At 38.5% G+C, this 21,281-nt stretch overlaps 1 protein-coding gene across 1 annotated transcript; it reads right to left on the bottom strand.

Moving 5' to 3' along the window:
• Nucleotides 1–625: 625 nt before the first annotated feature.
• On the bottom strand, nt 626–20,934 carry KUP3 (K+ uptake transporter 3). Its single transcript, XM_088976021.1, has 9 exons — nt 20,775–20,934; nt 16,558–16,798; nt 16,225–16,470; nt 4,083–4,133; nt 3,675–3,935; nt 3,425–3,477; nt 2,912–3,026; nt 2,541–2,795; nt 626–2,144 (listed from the first exon to the last, which is right to left on the bottom strand). Exons 1-9 carry the CDS (start codon nt 20,820–20,822, stop codon nt 1,060–1,062), a joined length of 2,355 nt encoding a protein of 784 aa, XP_088832147.1. The 5' UTR covers nt 20,823–20,934; the 3' UTR covers nt 626–1,059.
• Between the last annotated feature and the right edge of the window lie 347 nt (nt 20,935–21,281).

Consider the following 21,281-nt stretch of genomic DNA (forward strand, 5'->3'; position numbering starts at 1 on the left):
TCTTTTCCTGGTTCGGAAATTATCCTGTGATAACTCTGATGATAGACAGCCGTTGGAACTGGAACCCATGTGTGTTGAGGTTGGTGAAGTCTACTTTGGCGGTAAAAACATGGCTAGTTTTGATGTTAAAAGAATGAGTAGGATGTTAAAATGGGTTTATAGGCGAACCTGCTGGGCCGCTAGTTAGACTTGTTCAATCTTGGGAAGCTTCGGCTTCTTTCAGTTTCACCCAGGCCATAATCATCTTTATAATTGCATTAGTTATTTTTCTAGGGTGAAAAGTAACTCATTGAGGCATCATGGTTCGATCTGGTGGTTGCAATTACTGCTGCAACGAAACTGATGATCATCCAAACGAGTCCTTAAGAAGCCTTTTAGGTATAAGATTATTAATTCCAAGGGAAACTTGTCTGATCTCAGATTTAGCAACTCTCGTCACCTGATCTATTGACGTTGCCAAAGGAAATAACCACACAACTGATCCAGGGGATATCAAATCAGTTAGTTCCCAAAGGCAAGTCCTGGTAAGTGGGGCCTTAACTTGGGATGCCACATTCACGAATCACGATGACAAAACGATTATTGAAGTTTTATAGTTCAATCTTTGCTCGGGAAACAACAGAGATTATCTTAATCCCCAGCATTTTTTTTTCAGCAGCAAATATTTTCCACTTGAATGGAAAAAAAGAATAGGAGAAAGATTATAAATGTCATGATATCATGACATTTTCTTCAGCAAACAAAAGTTACGTGATCACTTTCTCTAATCATCACCTAGCACCATTTCACATAACACCTTCACCTAATCTATAATTCACCTGTTAAGAGTTCCCCATGTGATGTACGCGTATATACATGTCAGGTAGAAAACAATGTCTTATCAGCAAATCCTGAATCGATGGTATTCTCCCCGAATGTCGATCCAAGTCGACTACATTCACAATTAACCTACTACCGGTGAAAGAGCTCAGCGATGCTGCTCCTACGCACAGTAAGAGAGAGAGAGAGAGGTGGAGCGAAGAATATCCAGTACGGCCACGAATGGTCCTTTTTTGACAGCTACACGTAGTAAATCATGCCAACTTCAATTAGGCTAATGTGAGGAATGTTCAGTGCCACAGAAGGGCCCCTGCAGTTCTTACGCAGAAATGAATATCCGATGTCAATTACCAGCTTTTTCAGAAAGGAAGATGATCTACGGGCCTTCACATATGAATGCCCCATTATATACGCAACTCCTGCTTCCTTTGCTTGGATCAAATCCATCAGCTCATCCCTCACTGAAGGATCCATACCTGGGTTTGGTGGTAACTGAAACCTAACTTGGCGTCTCCTGATCTGTGGGTTCTCATTTTCGTATGCAGACCGCAAACTCTGGAGGGTAGATGATTTGCTACTTTGAATGGTGGTGTTTAACCCATAATCCTCTTGCTCTGAAACTATCATGCTTGAGCATGACTGAACTGTTCTGGTACTAATGACAGCCATCCTCCCATCCAATGATGAACTCTCAGAACTTGAGAACTGAGGTTCTACTGCTTCCATCTGGATGAACTCTGCAATGCTCTGGATGAGCTGGTTCTCAAAATCACCATTGTCCCGTTGGATGTCCTTATATCCATATCGCACAATGCACCGGTACATCCTGTAGGGTCTTGGGCAAATCCTACCAATGAGGTAGCGTTCCTCAGGCGAGACATAGGGGACAGGAACTGATTTCACACAAACAAACACCAACACCTTATGAAATGCAGGAAGATTGGTAACAAAGTGGGAGAAGATGGCAGGGACCCCAGTAGCTAATTCAGAATATATTAGTCCTATCCCAGGAACACGAACAATTCCAAGGCTGGGCCCCAGGCCTAATAGCCATTTCAAGGAGACCTTGTTATGAAGATCAAAGTTGTACTTCTTACGAGTTCCATAGTGCCAGACATACATTACAACCATAATAATGCACGAGAGAACAAGGGGAACCCACCCTCCTTGTGGCACTTTTATGAAGGATGCTGATAGATAAACCCCTTCAATAAATCCAAAGAGCAGGAACGCTGCAGCCAGAAAAACACTTCTCTGCCACACAAAGACTATGACAAGTGCCATGAGACATGTAGTGACAAACATAACTGCCATACAAGCTATGCCTGGAAACCAAAAGAACCACTGTGAGCAACAAGTATGGGTAGTGTAGAGTTGAAAATTGAAAATAGCCAAAATTAAGGACAGGAAAAAAGTAATCTATGCCTCCTTTGAAACATGGCACAACCAAGGAGTTTGGTAACCCATCATGTTGAGGGATCCCACTTATATTCTTTGGCAATCAATTAGGATGCCTATAATTATCAACTATGAAATTATTTTGAATGGTTAAAAATGGACCAGATTGACCTAGAACTGTAAGCTGCTGGTGAACATACAGCTTGCACTTGTGCCATTTGTGTTTAAAAAGGCATGGAGAATACCCCCTTTGAACTTTTCACTCTGGTGGAAGCACCTTGTTAAAAACAAACCACTAATTTAAAAAAAAAAATTGGACTTACCATAAGCATTCCCAATTAAAATTGTGTCCTGGAATCCAATAGTTATAGCAAGGCAAAGGACCATAAGGATCCAATTTATTTCTGGGATGTAGATCTGTCCATAAATATGTCTTGAGGTATGAACAACCTTGACTCGTGGAAAACAACCAAGGGCATGGCATTGCTTAATAATAGAAAAGGTGGCTGTGATTACTGCTTGACTTCCAACTATAGCTGCAAGGGTTGCAATTACAAAGATAGGCCAGAATACAGAATCTGTGGAAATAACAAAACACTATATTCATACACCAAATTTTCGGTTCAAGAATGAGAAGCTTGTGGAGCTTTGACAAAGAAATATTGGGGAAAAGGCAAGTTGGTGAATAACTAACCTGGTATTGAGTCATAAAAACTTCTGCTAATAGCAGATGGGTTTTTAGAAAGATAAGCAGCCTGCCCCATGTACTGTACTACCAAACATGGGTATATAAGGAATACAAAGGCAAGCTGAAAAATAGAAAATGATGTCAGAAACATGAATACAGATTTAATTAAGAAAATATGCATACAACATTCATGATCCCCCTGGACCATAGTTCAAACTACTGTTTCTGCCTAGAAAATTCAACCCTACAAAAGCAATGTGGTTAAGACTTGAGATGTTAAGACTTTTCCAGGATTGATTGCTACAATTTTTCCTAGCCCTTCAACCATTGAAAAACTTGGAATTGCAATGAATCTCCAATTGAAATGAAATTTCCATAGATCTCCAAAGATGGGCCTATAATGAGTACCCTTTTGATCCAAATTTTGCTTAGGGGTACAAGGGATCTCTTAAGGAGGACAAATAATTTATGGTGGATCCACAGCTCAAGAAGAAAGAAAGGAACAAACTGGCGTCTTACTCTTATTGACAAGGCAGTGAAATGACCCAGATCTGCAAACATAGCTTCAGTACCTGGTGAGGCATATAAGAAATTTAGTTTGAGGCTAAGATAGAGGCAAGAACAAGAATTCTTTTCTTTCTTGGATGGCTAGGATTAATTCAAATCTTAGAATTGAGTTACTTTATCCAGTCAGTCAGAATTATGTTCATTTGTTTTCTTTCATGTTCTTCAGTATAATGCAATTCTCCATATGCCAGATGTCAAATACCTGTAATAGAAAGAAGGATTCCTCCAAGAGAAATCCACCCATCTTTGCCTGTTTCCTTAAAGAACTTGATGATGTAATATGGCAAAATTGCACGTACTATCTTGGGATTCCAATAAATTGTGTTGTATAGACCAATCACGAAAATTGATACCAACCAGATGATAACAATGGGTGCGAACATAAAAGCAACCTTGTGTGTTCCACAATGCTGCAGAGCAAATAGGCCCACCAATATGACACATGCAAGCACCACCAGCATACCTTGGAACAGTAAGATCAACATCAAAAAGGAAAATAAAATTAGAGGGAGACCTAAACAAATCTTGAAGATTTGATTAGACATCCTGAGTCAAAACTAATAACGTTTACTAATGTATGAGAGAGGCATAGAGGTACTGCATTATTTACCATCAGTCAGCTTCCGTTCAGTAACTTGCAGCCCTGAGACTGATGATAAAACTGCAAGAGAAGAAAAACAAACTTTACTATTTTTTCACAAGGAAAAAAAATCCAAACTAGTAAAACATCCACAAAGTATTCTACATTTAGATAATGCTAGCCAATATTATATTTGTTGGATGACAAAATGTAAATCCAGTAACTGAGCTCAGATGCCCACATAAAACAGGAAGGGTGAAATACAATGTTCTAGATCTTTAATCTGCAAGTTAAGAAAGCAAACTAACAAAATCTCCCATACAATGCTCTACAATTAGAAAACATACATGCCATTATATGCATTGCATAACATAATATGTATTGAATAACTTGCAGCCCTGAGAATTGCTGATAGATAGGTAAAACATGGTGTTCAACATCTTTAACCCACAAGATTAAGAACCTAAAACTAGAAAGAAATTCCTCAAGGTGCTCTGTTTATGATAAAGTTGGGCATCATTGTAAGTATGCAGCACAATCGAAAAGAATTATAAAACTGCCCAGAATAGATTTTGTCTGTACACTCCTTGTTTTGCTAGCAAGTCAGCCATCTCATTTGCAGTCCTTCTAATCCAAGTGAAAGTGGCATTGAGCTCCCTTGCTAAACTTTCAATCTCTCACAAGGAATGTCTATAAATCCAGGGAGCGTTACCTCTGAAACTGGACCAAGAAATCACCAGTTTTGAATCTCCTTCAACCTCCAAAATTTTAAAATCTGCTAGTTTGGCTAGTTTTAATCCCTGCAAAAGAGCATGAAGCTCAGCCTTTATGGAGTCACTGCCCCTATAGGCCCTGAATACATAGCCAGAACTTTGTTTGTTGAGTCTCTGAACACACCCCTTATACCTGCCAATCCCAGATTCCCTATGGAATTGCCATCAAAGTTTAACTTTAACTTATTTGCAGCAAGGGGTTTCCATTCCATCACCATCTTATCTTTCTTCTTAGTTGAACATGCCACTTCTTTCCAAGCCCGCAGGATATCAGCCACAGAGAAGCTTTGGAACAGCTCAAGTGTTTTTATCCAATGAGCAATTTTTATCTTTACAGCTTCCACCAACTTTTCTTTTGGTCTGCATTTGCCATTGAATATTCTTGCATTCCTTTCCTCCCAAATCATCCATGCCACAGCTGCCCTCACTGATTTCCACATTGTTCTTCCCCTCTTTGTCGGCTGCCTTAGGAAGTTTGGGTTGAAGAGGCTCACTACATCCTATGGGGAGCTCCACCTGCAACCAAACAGAGAGCAAATAGACTTCCAAACAAAAAGCACACAAGGACAGTGGATCAATAAGTGAGAGAGGGATTCACCATTCGCAAAACAAAGAAGGCACACATGAGGGGAGAGGCACATATGAGGCACCCTCTTTTGAAGCACAGGTGTTCACCTTTCCAAGGAACATCTCCCAGCAAAGAGTTTGAACTTTGGGTGGAATGGGCTTACTCCAAATTTCTTTCACTGGGAAATCCTCTTCCCCACCAGAAGAATGCACAAGGGAGTTAAAGAACGCAGCACAGGAAAAGGAGCCATCGGAAGAAGTGGACCAGACTCTAGTATCCTCCAAAGATTGGACTAGAAAAGCTGAATTGAGGTTATCAAAAAGGCTTAATAAGCTTTCACACTCACTATCCCTTAGACCTCTCCTAAATCCAAAGTTCACACCGGATTGAGATAAGGTGATGAAACTTGAGATAGATCTCTTCTTATAGTCACAAATCAAGTAAAGTTCGGGGAAAAGAGAACAAAAAGGAGAGTCACCACACCAAAGGTCTTCCTAGAACAGAACCCTAGAACCACAACCCACATCATATCTAATGAAGTTAAGAAAAGTCGGATATACCTCTTGAATTGCTTTCCAAGGAGAGTTCAAGGTAGATGTCAAAGCGACCTTTGCATCCCAACCATTATTCCTTAGCCCATGAATGCTTTCAATAACCTTGTGCCACAGCCTGTTTCTTTCCAATGGAAACCTCCGAAGCCATTTTCCTAGCAACAAAGAATTCCTATGAATTACATTCCCCAACCCAAAACCTCCCTATTCTTTTGTCTTGCAAACTTGTTCCCACTTTACTAGATGGTCTCTCTTTTCATCCCCAGGCTCCCAGAGAAAGTCCCTCATAAGTTTCTCTTCCACATAGCCATTTTCCTAGCAACAAAGAATTCCTATGAATTACATTCCCCAACCCAAAACCTCCCTATTCTTTTGTCTTGCAAACTTGTTCCCACTTTACTAGATGGTCTCTCTTTTCATCCCCAGGCTCCCAGAGAAAGTCCCTCATAAGCTTCTCTAACTCCCTTGTTACCCTCACCGGGACTCTAAAAGTGGACAAGAAGTAAACTGGGAGGTTCGCTAATGTTTCTCTAATTAAGGTTATCCTTCCACCAATGGATATGTAATTTCTCTTCCACATAGCTAATTTCTTCGTAAATCTCTCCATCACTGTAAGTATGTAGCATATTGTAATTGCTTGAAAGCATCTAAACAATAATTGTAGAAGATGGTAAATAATAACTAATGCAAAAAGTCACTGATCTAAAAAACTATTCAAACTATTCAATAACTGCATAACTTCTTTAATAATGCCTTATTTTGATAATTATCAGGATTTCATTTCATTAACATAATAAAAAGGAATGTACAATGAGGATTCAAAAGGAGGTAGATTTCCCCACCTCAACTATTACAATTGAGCCCAATGCAATAACTCCACCAGTTTGAGCTTGTCTTACACTGCCGGTCCCAAGCCTAGATAAAGGAGGAGAGTTGGCATCAGGTTGGATCCTAATTTGCCTTTTTGTACTCATGCTAGGGTCCAGAAACAACGTGCTGCACCCTAGTGTAGTGTTAAGTGGGAAAGGTTTTGCTTGGATGGTCCTGTAAGTGACCCACCATTGGCAATGCCCGACTATGGTGTCAAATAGGCAAGGGTTCCCACAGCATTCTGAATGGGGATGGGTAAAGATGGTAGCCCAAGAAATACGACTTTATTTAGCCACTTGGAACGTAAGAACATTAACAAGAAAAACTATGGAATTAGTAGGCACTATGAAGAGGAGAAGGGTTAATATTGCATGCCTACAAGAAAATGATGGCTACAAATTACGGTATACGGGAGAGGTGAATAACAGAAATGGTGCAATGATAGTAGTAGATAAGGATTTAAAAAACAAATGAAAACATAAATGTTAAAATAATTGGAGATAGAATCATTTTAACTAGATTTGTTTTAGGTGAGGTAATCATTAACATAATTAGAGTTTATGCACCTCAAGTGGGTTTAGAAGAAAACATTAAAAGACAATTTTCCAAAAACTTAGACTGCTTAATTGAAGAAATTCCAAATGAAGAGAAGATTTTCATAGGAGACTTAAATGGGCATATAGGGCAAAAAAGTGTAAGATATGATATGGTACATGAAAGATTTAGATTTGAGGAGAGGAATGAATCAGGAGGTACAATATTAGATATGGCAATTTTAAACACCTTTTTTTCCCAAAAGAAAGATGAACACTTGATAATATTTAAAAGTAGATCAAACACAAGTCAAATAGATTTTTTCTTTTATGGGAGAACAAAAAGAATGATATGCAAAGACTGCAAAGTTAGTCTGGGAGAAAGCTTAACAACACATCATAGACTAGTGATAGATGTGCACATTAGGAAATGGAAGAGAAATAGGGAAGAAAATAGGTGTCCAAAAATTATGTGGGAAAACCTAAAAGGAGAAAAGCTTGCTCAATTTAGAAACAAGTTGATAATAGAAGGGAATTAGAATTTAGATGAAAAGATTAACGATATTTGGCTTGAAATGGCAAACAACATAATGAAAGTAGCAAAGGAGATCTTAGGAGAATTTAAAGGAAAATGGGAAAGTATTAAACAAATTTAGTGGTGGAATGAAGAAGTTCAAAATATAATCAAATTAAAATGAGCATGTTACAAAGAATGGCAAAAAGCTAAAAATGTAGCAAATTAGGAAAAGTATAAAACCATAAGAAAGGAAGTTAAAAAGTGAATGAAGCTAAATGTAGGGCTTACGATGAGTTTTACCATAAATTAGGCACTAAAAGAGAGAAAAAAAAAGAACGTATAAACTAACAAGGCTAAGAGAAAGGAAAGGCAGAGATATAAACCGTGTTAAGTGCATTAAAGATGGAGATCAAAGAGTCTTAGTAAAAGATGAGGAAATCAATCATAGAGTTATACCTACTAAAGTAAAAAAGGCAATAAATAAGATGAAGAAGGGAAAGGCGTTAAGACCTGATGAGATTCTAATACAAGTGTGGAAAGGTATGGAGGAGGTAGGTGTGCTATGACTAACTAAGCTATTTAATAAGATAGTAAAAGATAAGAGGATGCTTGGTTATAGGAGAAATAGCACAATGGTGCCTATATTTAAGAACAAAGGTGATATACAAAGTTGTAATAACTATCAAGGGATTAAACTCATGAGCCACACTATAAAACTTTGGGAGAGAATAATTGAACAAAGATTACGACTTGAAGCAAGTGTATCAGAGAACTAATTTGGCTTTATGTTGGGGAAATCAACCATGGATGTCATATTTCCCGGGTAAGTGGTTAATTTTTCTATGTTTTGTCAATTTTACCCTTAGGCCCAAGTCCATGCTTTTTGGATTATATTGTTTTAATGGACCCAAGTGGAAGAAGGGTAACACTTCCCCAAGTAGGTGATGCCCGAGGAAAACATATTTATCATGGGTCCCACCTAAATCCTGAAAAAAGAACACGGAAGAGTCGATCAATGGGAACCACAATCCCATTGGTCGACTTTCCCCCTACTAAAATACAACTATAAAATAATTCAACCATTGAAACCCCTTTTTTAGCCAAAGTATCAGCCATAGCATTTGCCAATCTACTAAGCCATGGAAGACTGACTAGCATGTTCCTTGTAAACCAATTAACTTTCTCGAGAAGATCCCTGTAGCCCCAAAAAACTATTTTTGAATTCGAAAACCAACCCACTACTACCTTAGAGTCTCCCTCAACTATCGAATTTTCCACTCCTACTTGGTTGGCAACTTGTATTCCTTGTACCATAGCCAATATCTCAGCTCTTGTAGAACCACCAATTCCCACTGGTCCTGAAAAGGATGGAATGTTGCTATCCTTATCTATTAAGATCCCTCCTATACCCGAAATCCTAGGTTGCCTTGATTGCTCCCGTCAAAGTTCAGCTTTACCACGCCCTTCATAGGAGGTCTCCAATATACTTGAAGTATATTCTTTTTGGAGGCTATGGAGGTCATCTCTGCCCAACTTTTCTGAAGATCATCAAAGGAATAATTCATGAAGAAGTCGGAAGTTTTCAGCCAAAGTATTGTCCTTGTCAAAATGCACTCCTTTACTTCAGCAAGGTTTCTTTCCTTTTCATGGAACATTCTAGCATTCCTCTCCTCCTAAATAGTCCACAAAATAGCTGCTCTAATACACTTCCACATTAGTTTCCCTCTCTTCATTGGCACCCATAAGTAGACAAATCAAAAAGGCAATTTACTTTAGAGAGTTCCACCTATATAGAGAAGAGTGTTGGGCAGTCAAGAAACAACATGTTCAAAAAATGAGTGGAAAAAATGCAAATGCTAAGATGGATGAGTGGAAAAACTATAAAGGATAGGATAAGGAATGACGCCATCAGTAGTAACCTAGGAGTGGCTCCAATAAGTGATAAAATGAGATAAGTAAACTAAGATGGTTTGTTCACATGCATAAACGACCACCAACAGTTCCAGTTAGAATTGATTTGCTACAAGTGGAAGGAGCTAGAAGAGCTAGGGGTAGACCAAAAAGGACATGGGTAGTAGTAAGCAATGATTTAAGCACTAATAATTTAACTGTGGATATGACTTTAAATAGGAAGGATTGATGAAACAGGATTCATGTAGTCAACCCCATATAGTTGGGATTAAACCTGTTCATGGGCCAGGCTCGAGCTTGGCTTTTGCCAAAATTTGAATGAGGAATGGGGCCTGGCCCAAAGCCCGGCCCATGAATAAGTCTAGTTGGGATAAGTGGTTCAGGCTATTCCAACAACTTATATTGCGTCTTCTTCCTCCCAAGGTATGGATGGTCTTCAGGTTTTAGTTACTAACTCTGTTTCTCCCAGTCCTTTGTGTGTCTTGCCTACAGGTGAATCCAACCCATCTGTAAAGTCTACCAATTCAATTGAGTTAGGGCAAATGACAAAGATAGTGGGTGAGATAAATTCTAAAGCAAAAGAGAGAGAATTGGGGGACAAAATTTGGGAGCTTTTGGAATTATTTAGAATTCGAATGGAGGAGGAGCTGAATGAGAGAAAGGTAAGGGATGAAGAGGGGGTTAATCCAAAACCCAGAACAATGGAGAAAAGTGTGTACAATGGAAAATCAAAAGGACAAAGGAAAAATAAAATAAAAGAAGAGGAGGTGGTCAGGCAAGAGAGAAGAAGGGAAGAAGTTGGAAGAATCTAGCAAGAAGGTAGGAAAGCTATGTAAGAAGAGGAAGAAAAAATTGAGTAAAGTGGAGAGATTGAAAAGGGCAACTTGAAAAAGGGAGTAGGAGTAGGAAGGATAGGAAAAAGGAGTAAAGAAGGTGGTTTTGTTTACGAGCAACTTGAAATATTTGTCCATGAAGATAATAAGTTGGAAAATAAGAGGTTTGGGGAGTTAAAAGAAAAGATGAGTGATTAGAGACCTGTTGAGAAGCAAAAAGCCAAATGTAGTCCTAATACAAGAATCAAAATTGACTGAGGTAGAAAAGAAATGGGTGAGGAGTATTTGGTCAACAAGGTATCTAAGTTGGGCCTTTACACAACCATGGGGAGCTTCACGGGGAATTATTACATTGTGGAAAAATGAAGACTGGGAGTACGAAGAAGAATTAATTGGGAACTACCTAGTGTCAATAAAATTGAAGAGAAAAGAAGATGGGTGGGCATGGGTGTTAACTAATGTTTATGGTCCTAACTCATGCAAGGAAAGGGAGGGATTTTGGGAAGAACTAGCAGCCATTTGGGGATTGTGGTATGGCCCATGGTGTTTGGATGGGGATTTCAATGTAATAATATTCTTGAATGAGACCAATAACCCAAGACATAGGATTACATCAAGTATGAGGAAGTTTAATCTCTTTGTGGTGAACTTTGAATTATGGAATCTTCCTCTTTAGCAAGCAAATTTTACCTAATCAAACTTCCAAGAGAGCCCTAACTGTTACAGATTAGATAGATTCCTCTTCATAGTGGATGGGAAGCTGAATGGGGGATTTTAAGAATCATAGCATTGCTGAGACTTGTTTCAGACCGTTGTCCAATCAGGTTATCTAAAGAAAGAGTGGGAGGAGGCCCTTGCCCTTTTAGGTTTGGTAACATGTGGTTACTTCATCCAGAGTTCGTAGTTGAGGTAAAAGAATGGTGGGAAGTGGGCCAAGTGAAATTCAAATGGAAACAGTATAGGTTTTACAAGAAATTGCAGCTTTTGAAAGCTAGACTCAAGATTTGGAATAAAGAGGTGTTTGGTAGAGTTGAGGAAAGGAAAGTGGAAATCAGCCAGAGAGTGCAGGAGTTAGATGGACTAGAAGATGAAAGAGGATTGAGGGAAGAAGATAGGGAGGAAAGATGAAAATTAAAATAGGAACTGGAAGAACTTCTAAGGAAGGAGGAGTTGAGTTCGAGGCAAAAATCTAAATGTAAATGGCTAAAGGAAGGGGACAAAAATACCAAGTTTTTTCATTTGATGGCAAATGGTAGAAGGAGGAAGAATTTTGTGTCAAAATTGGAGTGGGATAGGCAAATGCTAACAAACAGCTCAAGCTTTTGTTAATCACTTCAAATTAGTGTATGACAGCCTGGGGAGACCAAGAGATAATTTAGAGGACTTGGAGTGAAGGGATAGAGTCTTATTGGAAACTTTGGAAACAAGATTTGAGGCTCAAGAAGTGAGAAATGCAATTTTCTCCAAGGATAGCTCTAAAGCTCCTGGGCCTGATGTTTTTGTGATGGCTTTCTATCAAGATTGCTGGGAGATAATAGGAGAGGATTTGTTGGAGGTATTTGAAGAATTCTTCGAGAGGCAAATTTAATTCAGGATCAAAACACAACTTTTATTGCCTTGATCCCTAAGAAGAAGAGCACTCTCCGACCAGGGGATTTCAGACCTATTAGCCTAGTGGGAAGCATGTATAAGGTCATTTCTAAGGTCCTAGCTCTAAGAATAAAAAAGATCATTTTGTCTCTAATCTCACCAAATCAAGGGGCCTTTGTGGAAGGGAGACAAATTGTAGACCAAATACTTATTGCCACCGAATGTGTAGAGGTGAAGAGGAGGAAGAAGGAAAAGGGGCTGGTTTGCAAATTGAATCTTGAAAGGCCTATGACATGGTGGACTAGGACTTTCTACTAGAGGTTCTCAAGGCATAGAGGGTTTGGGGAGAGATGGTACATATGGGTAAAGGAATGCATTTCCTCATGCCATTGCTCAATATTGGGAAATGGTGTAGCTAGGGACTTCTTCCCTGCTAAAAGGGGTCTTATACAAGGAGATCCGATGTCTCCATTCCTCTTTACCCTAGTAGTTGATGTTCTGAGTGCCATGATTTCGAGGGCAGATGCCAACAATTTGATGAGAGGTTGGAGGATTGATAGGGGAGGAGGTGGTGGTCACACACGTACAATTTGCAGATGATATCATTTTGTTTTCTGAAGGGGAGAAAGGGGAATTGCAGAATTTAAAGAGACTAGTGCTACATTTTGAAAAGAAGTCCAATCTTAAAGTGAAGTGGGGCAAAAATTTTGTGTGGTAGGAGTTAATTTAGGGGGAGAGGAGGTGGATTCCCTAGCTAGAATATTAGGGTGCGTAGTGGGGGATTGACCATTACAATATTTGGGGCTAGAACTGGGAGGGAACCCAATGGCTAATAGCTTTTGGTACCCAGTGATTGAAGGATTTTCCAAGAGGTTAGCAAATTGGAAGAGGAATTACATTTCTTTAAGGGGTAGGATAACCTTACTTAAGTGAACCTTGGCCAACCTACCGAACTATTTCCTTTCTACCTTTAGACTACTAGAGGAAGTAGCAAACCAGCTAGAGAAGATAATGAGGGATTTCTTGTGGGAACCAGGGGACACTAAGAAGGATCACCTAGTGAAGTGGGAGGTGGTTTCTAGGAGTAGGGATGATGGAGGCTTAGGGTTAGGAAATATAAAGATGAAGAAATACAGCATTGCTGGGGAAATGGATTTGGAGGCTGCCAATGGAATAGGACAAATTATGGTCAAGAGTGATTGTTAGTATTCATGGATTGGCAATTAACGACTGGGATGCAGGACTCAACCCTAGGGCTTCTTAGTGTTCTCCTTGGAAAGCTATTCACAGTAGTTTGTCTCTTATGCTTCCTTATTTCAAATATGATATCTACAGAGGAAACAAAGTCTTTTTATGGGAAGATGTTTGGGTTGGTGAAAACTCCCTTAGAGATAGATTCCCTTCTATTTATTCATCGAAAAAAAATAGATTTCCTTCTATTTACTCCTTGTCAGAAAACAAAAGAAAAGTGATCTCATCAGTGTTTGTTGATAATTCTTAGGATTTGGGCTCAAGAAGAGGTCCAAGGGATTTAGAAATGGGGATGGTTGATGAATTGATTACTCAGTCAAGGGCAGCCTTTCTAGATTAGTCTTCTAGGGATAGCAGAATTTGGAAACCTTCCCCTTCTGGTTTTTTCAATTGCTCTTCTTTCTAAAACATTCTACTTCAGACCTCTAACCTTGCAGGGAACTTTCCATCAAAGAAGGTGCGGGGTAGCCTCGTACCTCCAAAAACTCAAGCTTATTGCTAGGAAGTGGTACTCCAAAAAATTAATACCTTGCATATTGCAAATAAAGAGGTCAAATATGTGCCTCTCCCCCCATGTTTGTAGTCTTTGCTTGGATTCTGGTGAGACAGTCTCACACTTGCTAATCTCATGTCCTTCTACTAGGGGATGACTTCTGTATTTCAGATTTAAATCCTCATTAACAAAGTTACCATTTCTGATAAAAAAATGATGACGAGCACAATATAATTGCCTTGCATTTACCCCTTGCTTGGATAACGAACCATCCAAACCATTTCCAGCCCTTGGAACCCATTGCATTCTTATTGTCATTTCCCTCGTTAGCCATTTAATCTTGTTAATGGCATCTCTATAAGTCCAAATTGTCTTCTTCCCATTCTTTAACCAACCAACCACCACTTAAAAGTCAACTTCAATAACCACCCTCTCTAGGTTCATTTCGTTTGCTTTCTGAACTCCATAAAGTACACTAGCCAATAGGTCCCAAGAACAAGGCTATTATACTACCTTCCTTGCCCCTAAATTACTCTCCAATCCCCAAGGGGCCTATGTTACCAAACTATCAGGTGGTTCCCAATCTTTTTGAGTTTCTCTCTTCCTTGTTGATGATACAGGCACTTTCTTTCAATTCCTTCTCAAATCATCACATGAATAAGGTGAAAATAGGACCATAGATCTTACCCAATGAATCACCCTTGTCATTACACATTCTAGGATTGCCTCCACACTTATTTCCTCTTCCTTGAAATTCTTGCATTCCTCTCTTTCCAAACTGTCCACAAAACATTAATCCTAGTACATCTCCACATTATACTCCCTCTTCTCCTTGGCCATCTAAAAGTTCCAACCTCAAACAAACTAACCACGCTCATAGGTAAAGTCCACCACTCCACCTGCACCCAGAAAGAGAAAAGAATCATTCCCAAATAAGGGTAACAAATGAGCAAGAGGTTAGTAAGTGGTAGTTGGTTTTGCCATTTGCCTTTCAGAGTGCGCACCAGTTTGGGGATAAACAAACATTTCTTCCTTTTTGCAACAAATCCAAAGTATTAATCTTTCATGAAAAACCTCCCAACAAAAGCCTCTATTTTTATGGAGACAGACTTACACCAAACTTCACACACCAAGAAGGAAACACAACAAAAAGATGAATATTTTATGATACAAGAACCTAGGAGAAAGAAGCACAAGAGAAGAGACCCCTTGGGTTGGGTGCCCAAATCCTCTCATCATGCTTGGATGGACCTACTAAAACAGTCTCAAGGATTTACCATAACTCAACAACAAGTGAACATTCATTCTCCCTCAACCCTCTTCTCAAGCCCAAATTCCATGTAAATCCAGTAAACCACCACTCAAGGAATAAAATTTTGAGATAGGCTCTTTTTAAAAAAAGTGAAGTAACATAACAAGTAGGGAAAGCATCTATGCGGAGCAACTCTCCCACCAAACGATGGTCTTCCTAAAACAAAATTTTAGACATTATACCTGAGAAGACTTAGGAATTGAGGAAGAACAGCATGAATAGCTTTCCAAGGAGAAAGCCAAGGTAGCCTTAGGAGATACACCAATATCCCAACCATTAGCCACCAACCTATATATGCTTGCTACCACATTATGCCATAATTTCTTATTCTCAAAGAGCATGCTCCATAGCCATTTGCCTAGCAATGCTAGATTCTTGAAAGTAACATTCCCTACCTCCAAACCAACCTGTTCCTTGCTCCTACATACTATATCCCACTTCACCAAATGATCTTCTTTCCTTCCCTTGTCTCCCATAACTCATTAATTTCTCCGATTTGCCTAGCAATTCTAGTTTCTTTAACAATACTCAATCCAAATTCAAATTGATGAAACAATAAACAATTAGACCTAAACCAAAAGATATGAATGAGAAAACCTGTATAGTTTCTTATCAGAGAGAAGTTATATAAAATCAACAATTAGATATTTCTGGTCTTATTGTTGGGCCATGCACTAGTTGCCTCACGGTCCTAACCAACTAAATGGTACAGACAAATAGTTTGATGGTTAACATGTACAATATGGAGTTTTAAAAGGTGTTTTCTTTAGTGCACACAAAGAGCATCCTATGTGCAAATAAATGGATAATTAATACAGATAAAATAGCAAGAAGCACTTGAATGTTTCTGCATATTTTACACAAATAAACTCCAAAACTTGAACCCATATGAAACTAAAACTAACAGAAACACACTCAATTTAAAGATAGAATATGTAGAACCACAGACTAGTCATAAATGTGCTATTACCTGAAATTGCTGGAGTGAGTACACCATCACCTATGACCATGGATGCACCAAATAGCACCATGAGAAGTAGGGCAGTTCGCAACCTTTTATGTTTCTCAAGGAATCTCTTCAATGGAGAGGAGGCTACAGTTTGTGTTGATGGTCCATATTTGTAAGCAGAGAGCTCCTCATCAGCTGCTTGTTGATTGGGAAGTAAACTAAATTTTGCATGCCTACATAGCAATGAGTAGAGAGCAAATGTTCCACCTAAGTAGGTATAAGAATATTGTCAGGCAATAGAATATCAAGCAAAAAAAACCATGCAAATGGAAAAAATCTTCATTCCTGGCATACCTTCACCACTGTCATCTGCACTTAACATGATAACAACATACTTAAGCAAGGGGATCAATGTAAAGGTCCAGAATATCAACGAAAATGCACCAAATATTGTATCTTCATTGTGATGATTTTGCAACCTTCCAACGAATGTGCTTGTATAAACATAGAGAGGTGAAGTACTCAAGTCACCATAGACCACACCCAAGCTTTGATAAGCTAGTATCAAATTCCTAGAGAGATTCCTCCATGATAACTGCATGACCACCAGGAAACATATTTAGTTCTAAGCTAAAGGTAGCCAAACAGTGCTTCATTTAAACTTGCAGATAAGAAAAATTGTTCTCACTATAGAGGATGATAGATATATGACTGAAAAGATGAAAACAAGGAGAACTGAGAAACCAAGTGTCAGCACATCATCATAGTTCTATAATAATAATAATAATAATGAAGATGGACCATTAAAAATTGGCTATATACCGATAAAATATCAATATTGCAACATCACCAAAGGAAAAAAGAACATAAATATTGTTGAATGAATACTTATAAATGATGTACCACGGGGATATGTGTGTTATTTTATCTTCTTTACTACAACTATTGTTTTAAGAGCTAACTGAATTATTCTTTTGGCTCATATGTGGTTCTTCTTCACTCAACTTTGATTAAATCCATTGAAGAATACTCCAAGGTGGCCTTTGAGCCAGGTTGGTAGCTAAAAACTATACCAAGCCTATTAGTGTAGATTACTAGGAAACATTTGCTCCTGTATTCAAAATGAACTCTATCAGGTAATCCTTTCTCTTCTAGCAATTAATGATTGGCTTGTATAGTTAAGAATACATTCTTAAACAGAGATCTTAGGGAGAAAGTTGTGCACCAGAAAGTCAATACTGACAAAAATAATTCAACATAGTAGGAAAAGTTGATTTTTCCCCACCTCCCTTATGTGCTTTCTCTAAAAGTGTAATGATAAGGGAAAACTATCACCTCTTTGTCTCATGTGCTTATGTGTCGAGGACTTGGAGCCAATTTCTTTCTCTTTTCTATGCAGTTCGCAACCTCCCTGGATGTTCTAACACTTATGATTTTCTCCCTTCTTTTTCCCCAAAGAAAAGAGGGAGAGATGATGTGGAGATTTGTAAGGGTGGCAATTTTGTGGACAACATGGGAATAAAGAAAGACAAAATCTCCCTCAACAAGTACAGGCTGCATGAAATGCTAATAGATAAATACTTACTATTAGAATTGGTCATTGGTTGCAAACAGGAGGAGAATTTAAAGCTTTCTCTATTCATGACATGATGAGAAGCTGGGCCCATACGGTGAGCTCACCCTTGCTGATTCCCTCAAGGCTCCTATTCTCGGTGAACCTGGTTTTTCTAATGAACAGCCATCAAAGCATAATTTTATTACAAGACCTGTGGTTGATAATACCAATGTTTTTTCAGAATATTGAGATTGAGGGGGGTTCAGAAACAACAATGGTACAGGTATAAGGTAAGGAAGTTCCTTAGCTTTTCTGTTACTATGTTAAAGAGGCTGGAGTTTTGGCATCTAAAGTGAACCAATCATTTAAATGCATGTGAATTCCTTTTTTTTTCTTTTAATGAAGATTCTTCTTTTATCATCAAAAAATGGGTGCATGAGATATGTAAACTCTAGGGTTCTGCAATCCCAGAATAAATGTTACAATAGCATTTGTTAACGTTGGTCCCAGCTATCTGGGGTCTTGGGAGGGGTAGACTGGATATGGTCCTAACCTTTGGCATTTTTTGCACAAAAATGAATTAATCTTAAGTTATAACCTTATCTTCTTGTGAAAACTCTCCCTTCCAGCTGTAAAAGCTAAGTCTGAAACCTTTTCCCCACCTATCTATTGCCAAGAACCCTATAGACTATTCATTAGCCGAATCCTCATCCCACTTTAAAGTGTTGATCAAAATGCTGAACTTATATATACATTTTTATGAAAAAATGTAAAGAGACTTCTATTACTAAAAGTGAAGGAAAGTTTCTCTCCAAAAAGCAATCATATTCATGATAGAAGGTGAACATATAGACATTAATAAGATGGATTTACTTGTTCCTAACTTTGGATGCATTATAGATGTTGTCATATGCAATCTGTACATGGTGTAACTCTTGAACTTTTAGTGTAAAATCTATGACCAAACTTTTTTCTAGCTATGTTATCACAATATCTCGGTATGAAAAAACCGCATATCATCAAGGTGATTATTATCTTTATCTTTTTAGTCCCATCAAAGAAAAGACATTTTTCTTATTGTTCTGATATGTCCAACAATTTTCATTGACCTTGTCCCCCTCAAATTGTTTCAGGTCTTTTGATCAGAGAACTGTTGAGTAATTTTTCAGTGAGTGAGCAAAGTGCATCAAACTGTTGTGTTAATCAATAGATATCTTGTCACAAAGGCATAGAGAGAGCCGCTTAACTATAACGAGTGCCTCCTTGGGAACAAGGGGACTTTGAGAGTGGAGGCACCCCGCACTCTTGGAGTTTATTGGAAGAAATCAGGACCTTGCTACAGGATCCCGCATAAATTTCTACTTGGCTTTGAGAAGGTTGAGAGGGTGAACTTCTGGGTTATTATTGGATAGATACCAAGATTCATACATAGAATTTTTTTTATCAATAGAATTATACATGGGTTTTGAGGTATTTCATTGGATATGCAAGAGCATTGACTTTCATTGGGATGAACTTCATGCCTTCATGGTCACTAACTTGATGCATGGTGTAACTGACAAAGTGGTATTGATGAATGGGCTGTACTAGGGAGATAATATCCCACGGTGTGTTGTTTATGTGTCATCCTCTATTCCTATACAGTGATGAGGACCTTTGGATGAAGCTCGACTATACTTCTGTAATCAATCACAATTGTTGAAGGATTATCTACTATTGATAAAAGAAAAGTTTTGTCATACAACACAGCTATTCATCCAAAAGAAAAAGAAAAAACTGTCATACAAAATATAAGTCTTTAACTAACGCATAGACTTAAGTTTTGTTATAATTCGTGGAATTCATTAGGGTCTTTATGGTAATCAGAACATTATCCAAGAGAATGAAATTCCAAGAATTTCCAATATGAAACTCCAAGAATTTCCATTTGGGATAGAGGATGATAGAAAGAAAAGATGAGGAGGAAATATCAGGACATAACAGAGAATAAATAGGGAAATGGAGAACACATAGGAAAAAAAGGAAATGATTAGAAAGTTAAGTTTTTCTTGTTTTGGTATAACTTTTGTAATTGATTACTAATCAAAGAAGTCCAAAAGAAGAAAACAAAGAAAAATAATTGTATTTGGTCTGTCAATGTTGTATCCTTAGTTACTATAGTGCAAGTGTCCAAACGTTCTACGACCATTTAAGATCTCCTTGTGAAGCTACCATAGCCCAATGTATTAAAAAGCAACCTAGATGCTGAACTGGAAAGTTGAAGTCACCACTTTAACAGTTCAAGCAGTCAGTTCACCAGGTGAAAAAACCAAAACAATCAAAAACCATGAATCCGATCAGCTTTCTGCTTCAGCAGTTCAACTGTCAGGATCAACTACAGTTTGAAAGCATTTGCATAGGAATAGAAACTGAAATTCCTCTCCCTTTATTTTCTTCCCGGAACGCAGAATTACCAAGATCCTAATTTTTACTTCAAAAGCAACGCCATGAATCATTAAGATCCCATCCTCTAACGGAAAGTAGACTAACTAATCCTATAGTTTATATCCTAAAAATAGAACCATTAATACAGTTCGAAGAAAGAAATGAAATACGAAAGGAAGACAGAAAGACAAACATAAAGAAATAAAGAAGGAAAGGAAGGAAGGAAGGAAGGAAATTGACATTTCCCTTCTTTTTCAGAGCTTATTTACTTGTGATCTCAGTTGTAATACCGCAACCTGCTATAAATTCAAGGGCTCAAGTTAAGAATATCCTCCTAAACTGCCATAAAGGGAGAGATACATCATCACTTCAATTTCACTGATTATCCACCAATTCCGGCTACACATTCAAGACATTACGAAGCACAACTAAGCGCGAAAACCAAATCGAATCAGCAAAGAAACACAATCAAACCCATCGCAAACCCGATCAGAAACAAAGGAAAAATATACAAGCAGAACTAATTGGATTATTATAAGTAATTGATTAAAGGAAAAATGAGTTCTGAAGCAAAGAAAACCTAAGCCCAGACCTGCGAAGGATTTCGGAGAGAAGTGGAGGTTCCAGCTTCGGGCTCCATGGCCTGCGGCAGAATGGAGCTATACGCTTCTCTGAACTATATTTATATATATCCGTCTCCCTCCCTCTATGGCTCACCCCACCATCCCGTCATCCGGTCATCCCCCTTGGCCCCTTGTGGAGGTAGATGCTAGAGGGACGCTCAGTTAGCGCTGGTCAAGCCGGGGCGCAGACGCACACGGGTTATGTAATTACTAAAAAACCATTGGTTATGTACCTATATTGCATAAAAAAAGATAAAGAAAAACACTCTCACAGAAATCAGAACTTTTGAATAGAAGGCATTGTTGTTGGAGTTGTTGGTTGGGCTTTGGGCCGGGGGATTATTCTGACAGGTGGGAGCCACGAGGCTCACAAGTCATATGTAGCTATAGGCTGTTAAGAATGGCCTGAGGAGCTCCACACGAGTGAAATGTGGGATTATTGACACGTGGATTCATCGATCAGTCTCTGCGCCCGC

The sequence above is a fragment of the Nelumbo lutea genome, chromosome 3 (genome assembly GCF_056320005.1).
Source record: "Nelumbo lutea isolate HS-2025 chromosome 3, American lotus-T2T, whole genome shotgun sequence".
Classification (NCBI taxonomy): domain Eukaryota; kingdom Viridiplantae; phylum Streptophyta; class Magnoliopsida; order Proteales; family Nelumbonaceae; genus Nelumbo; species Nelumbo lutea.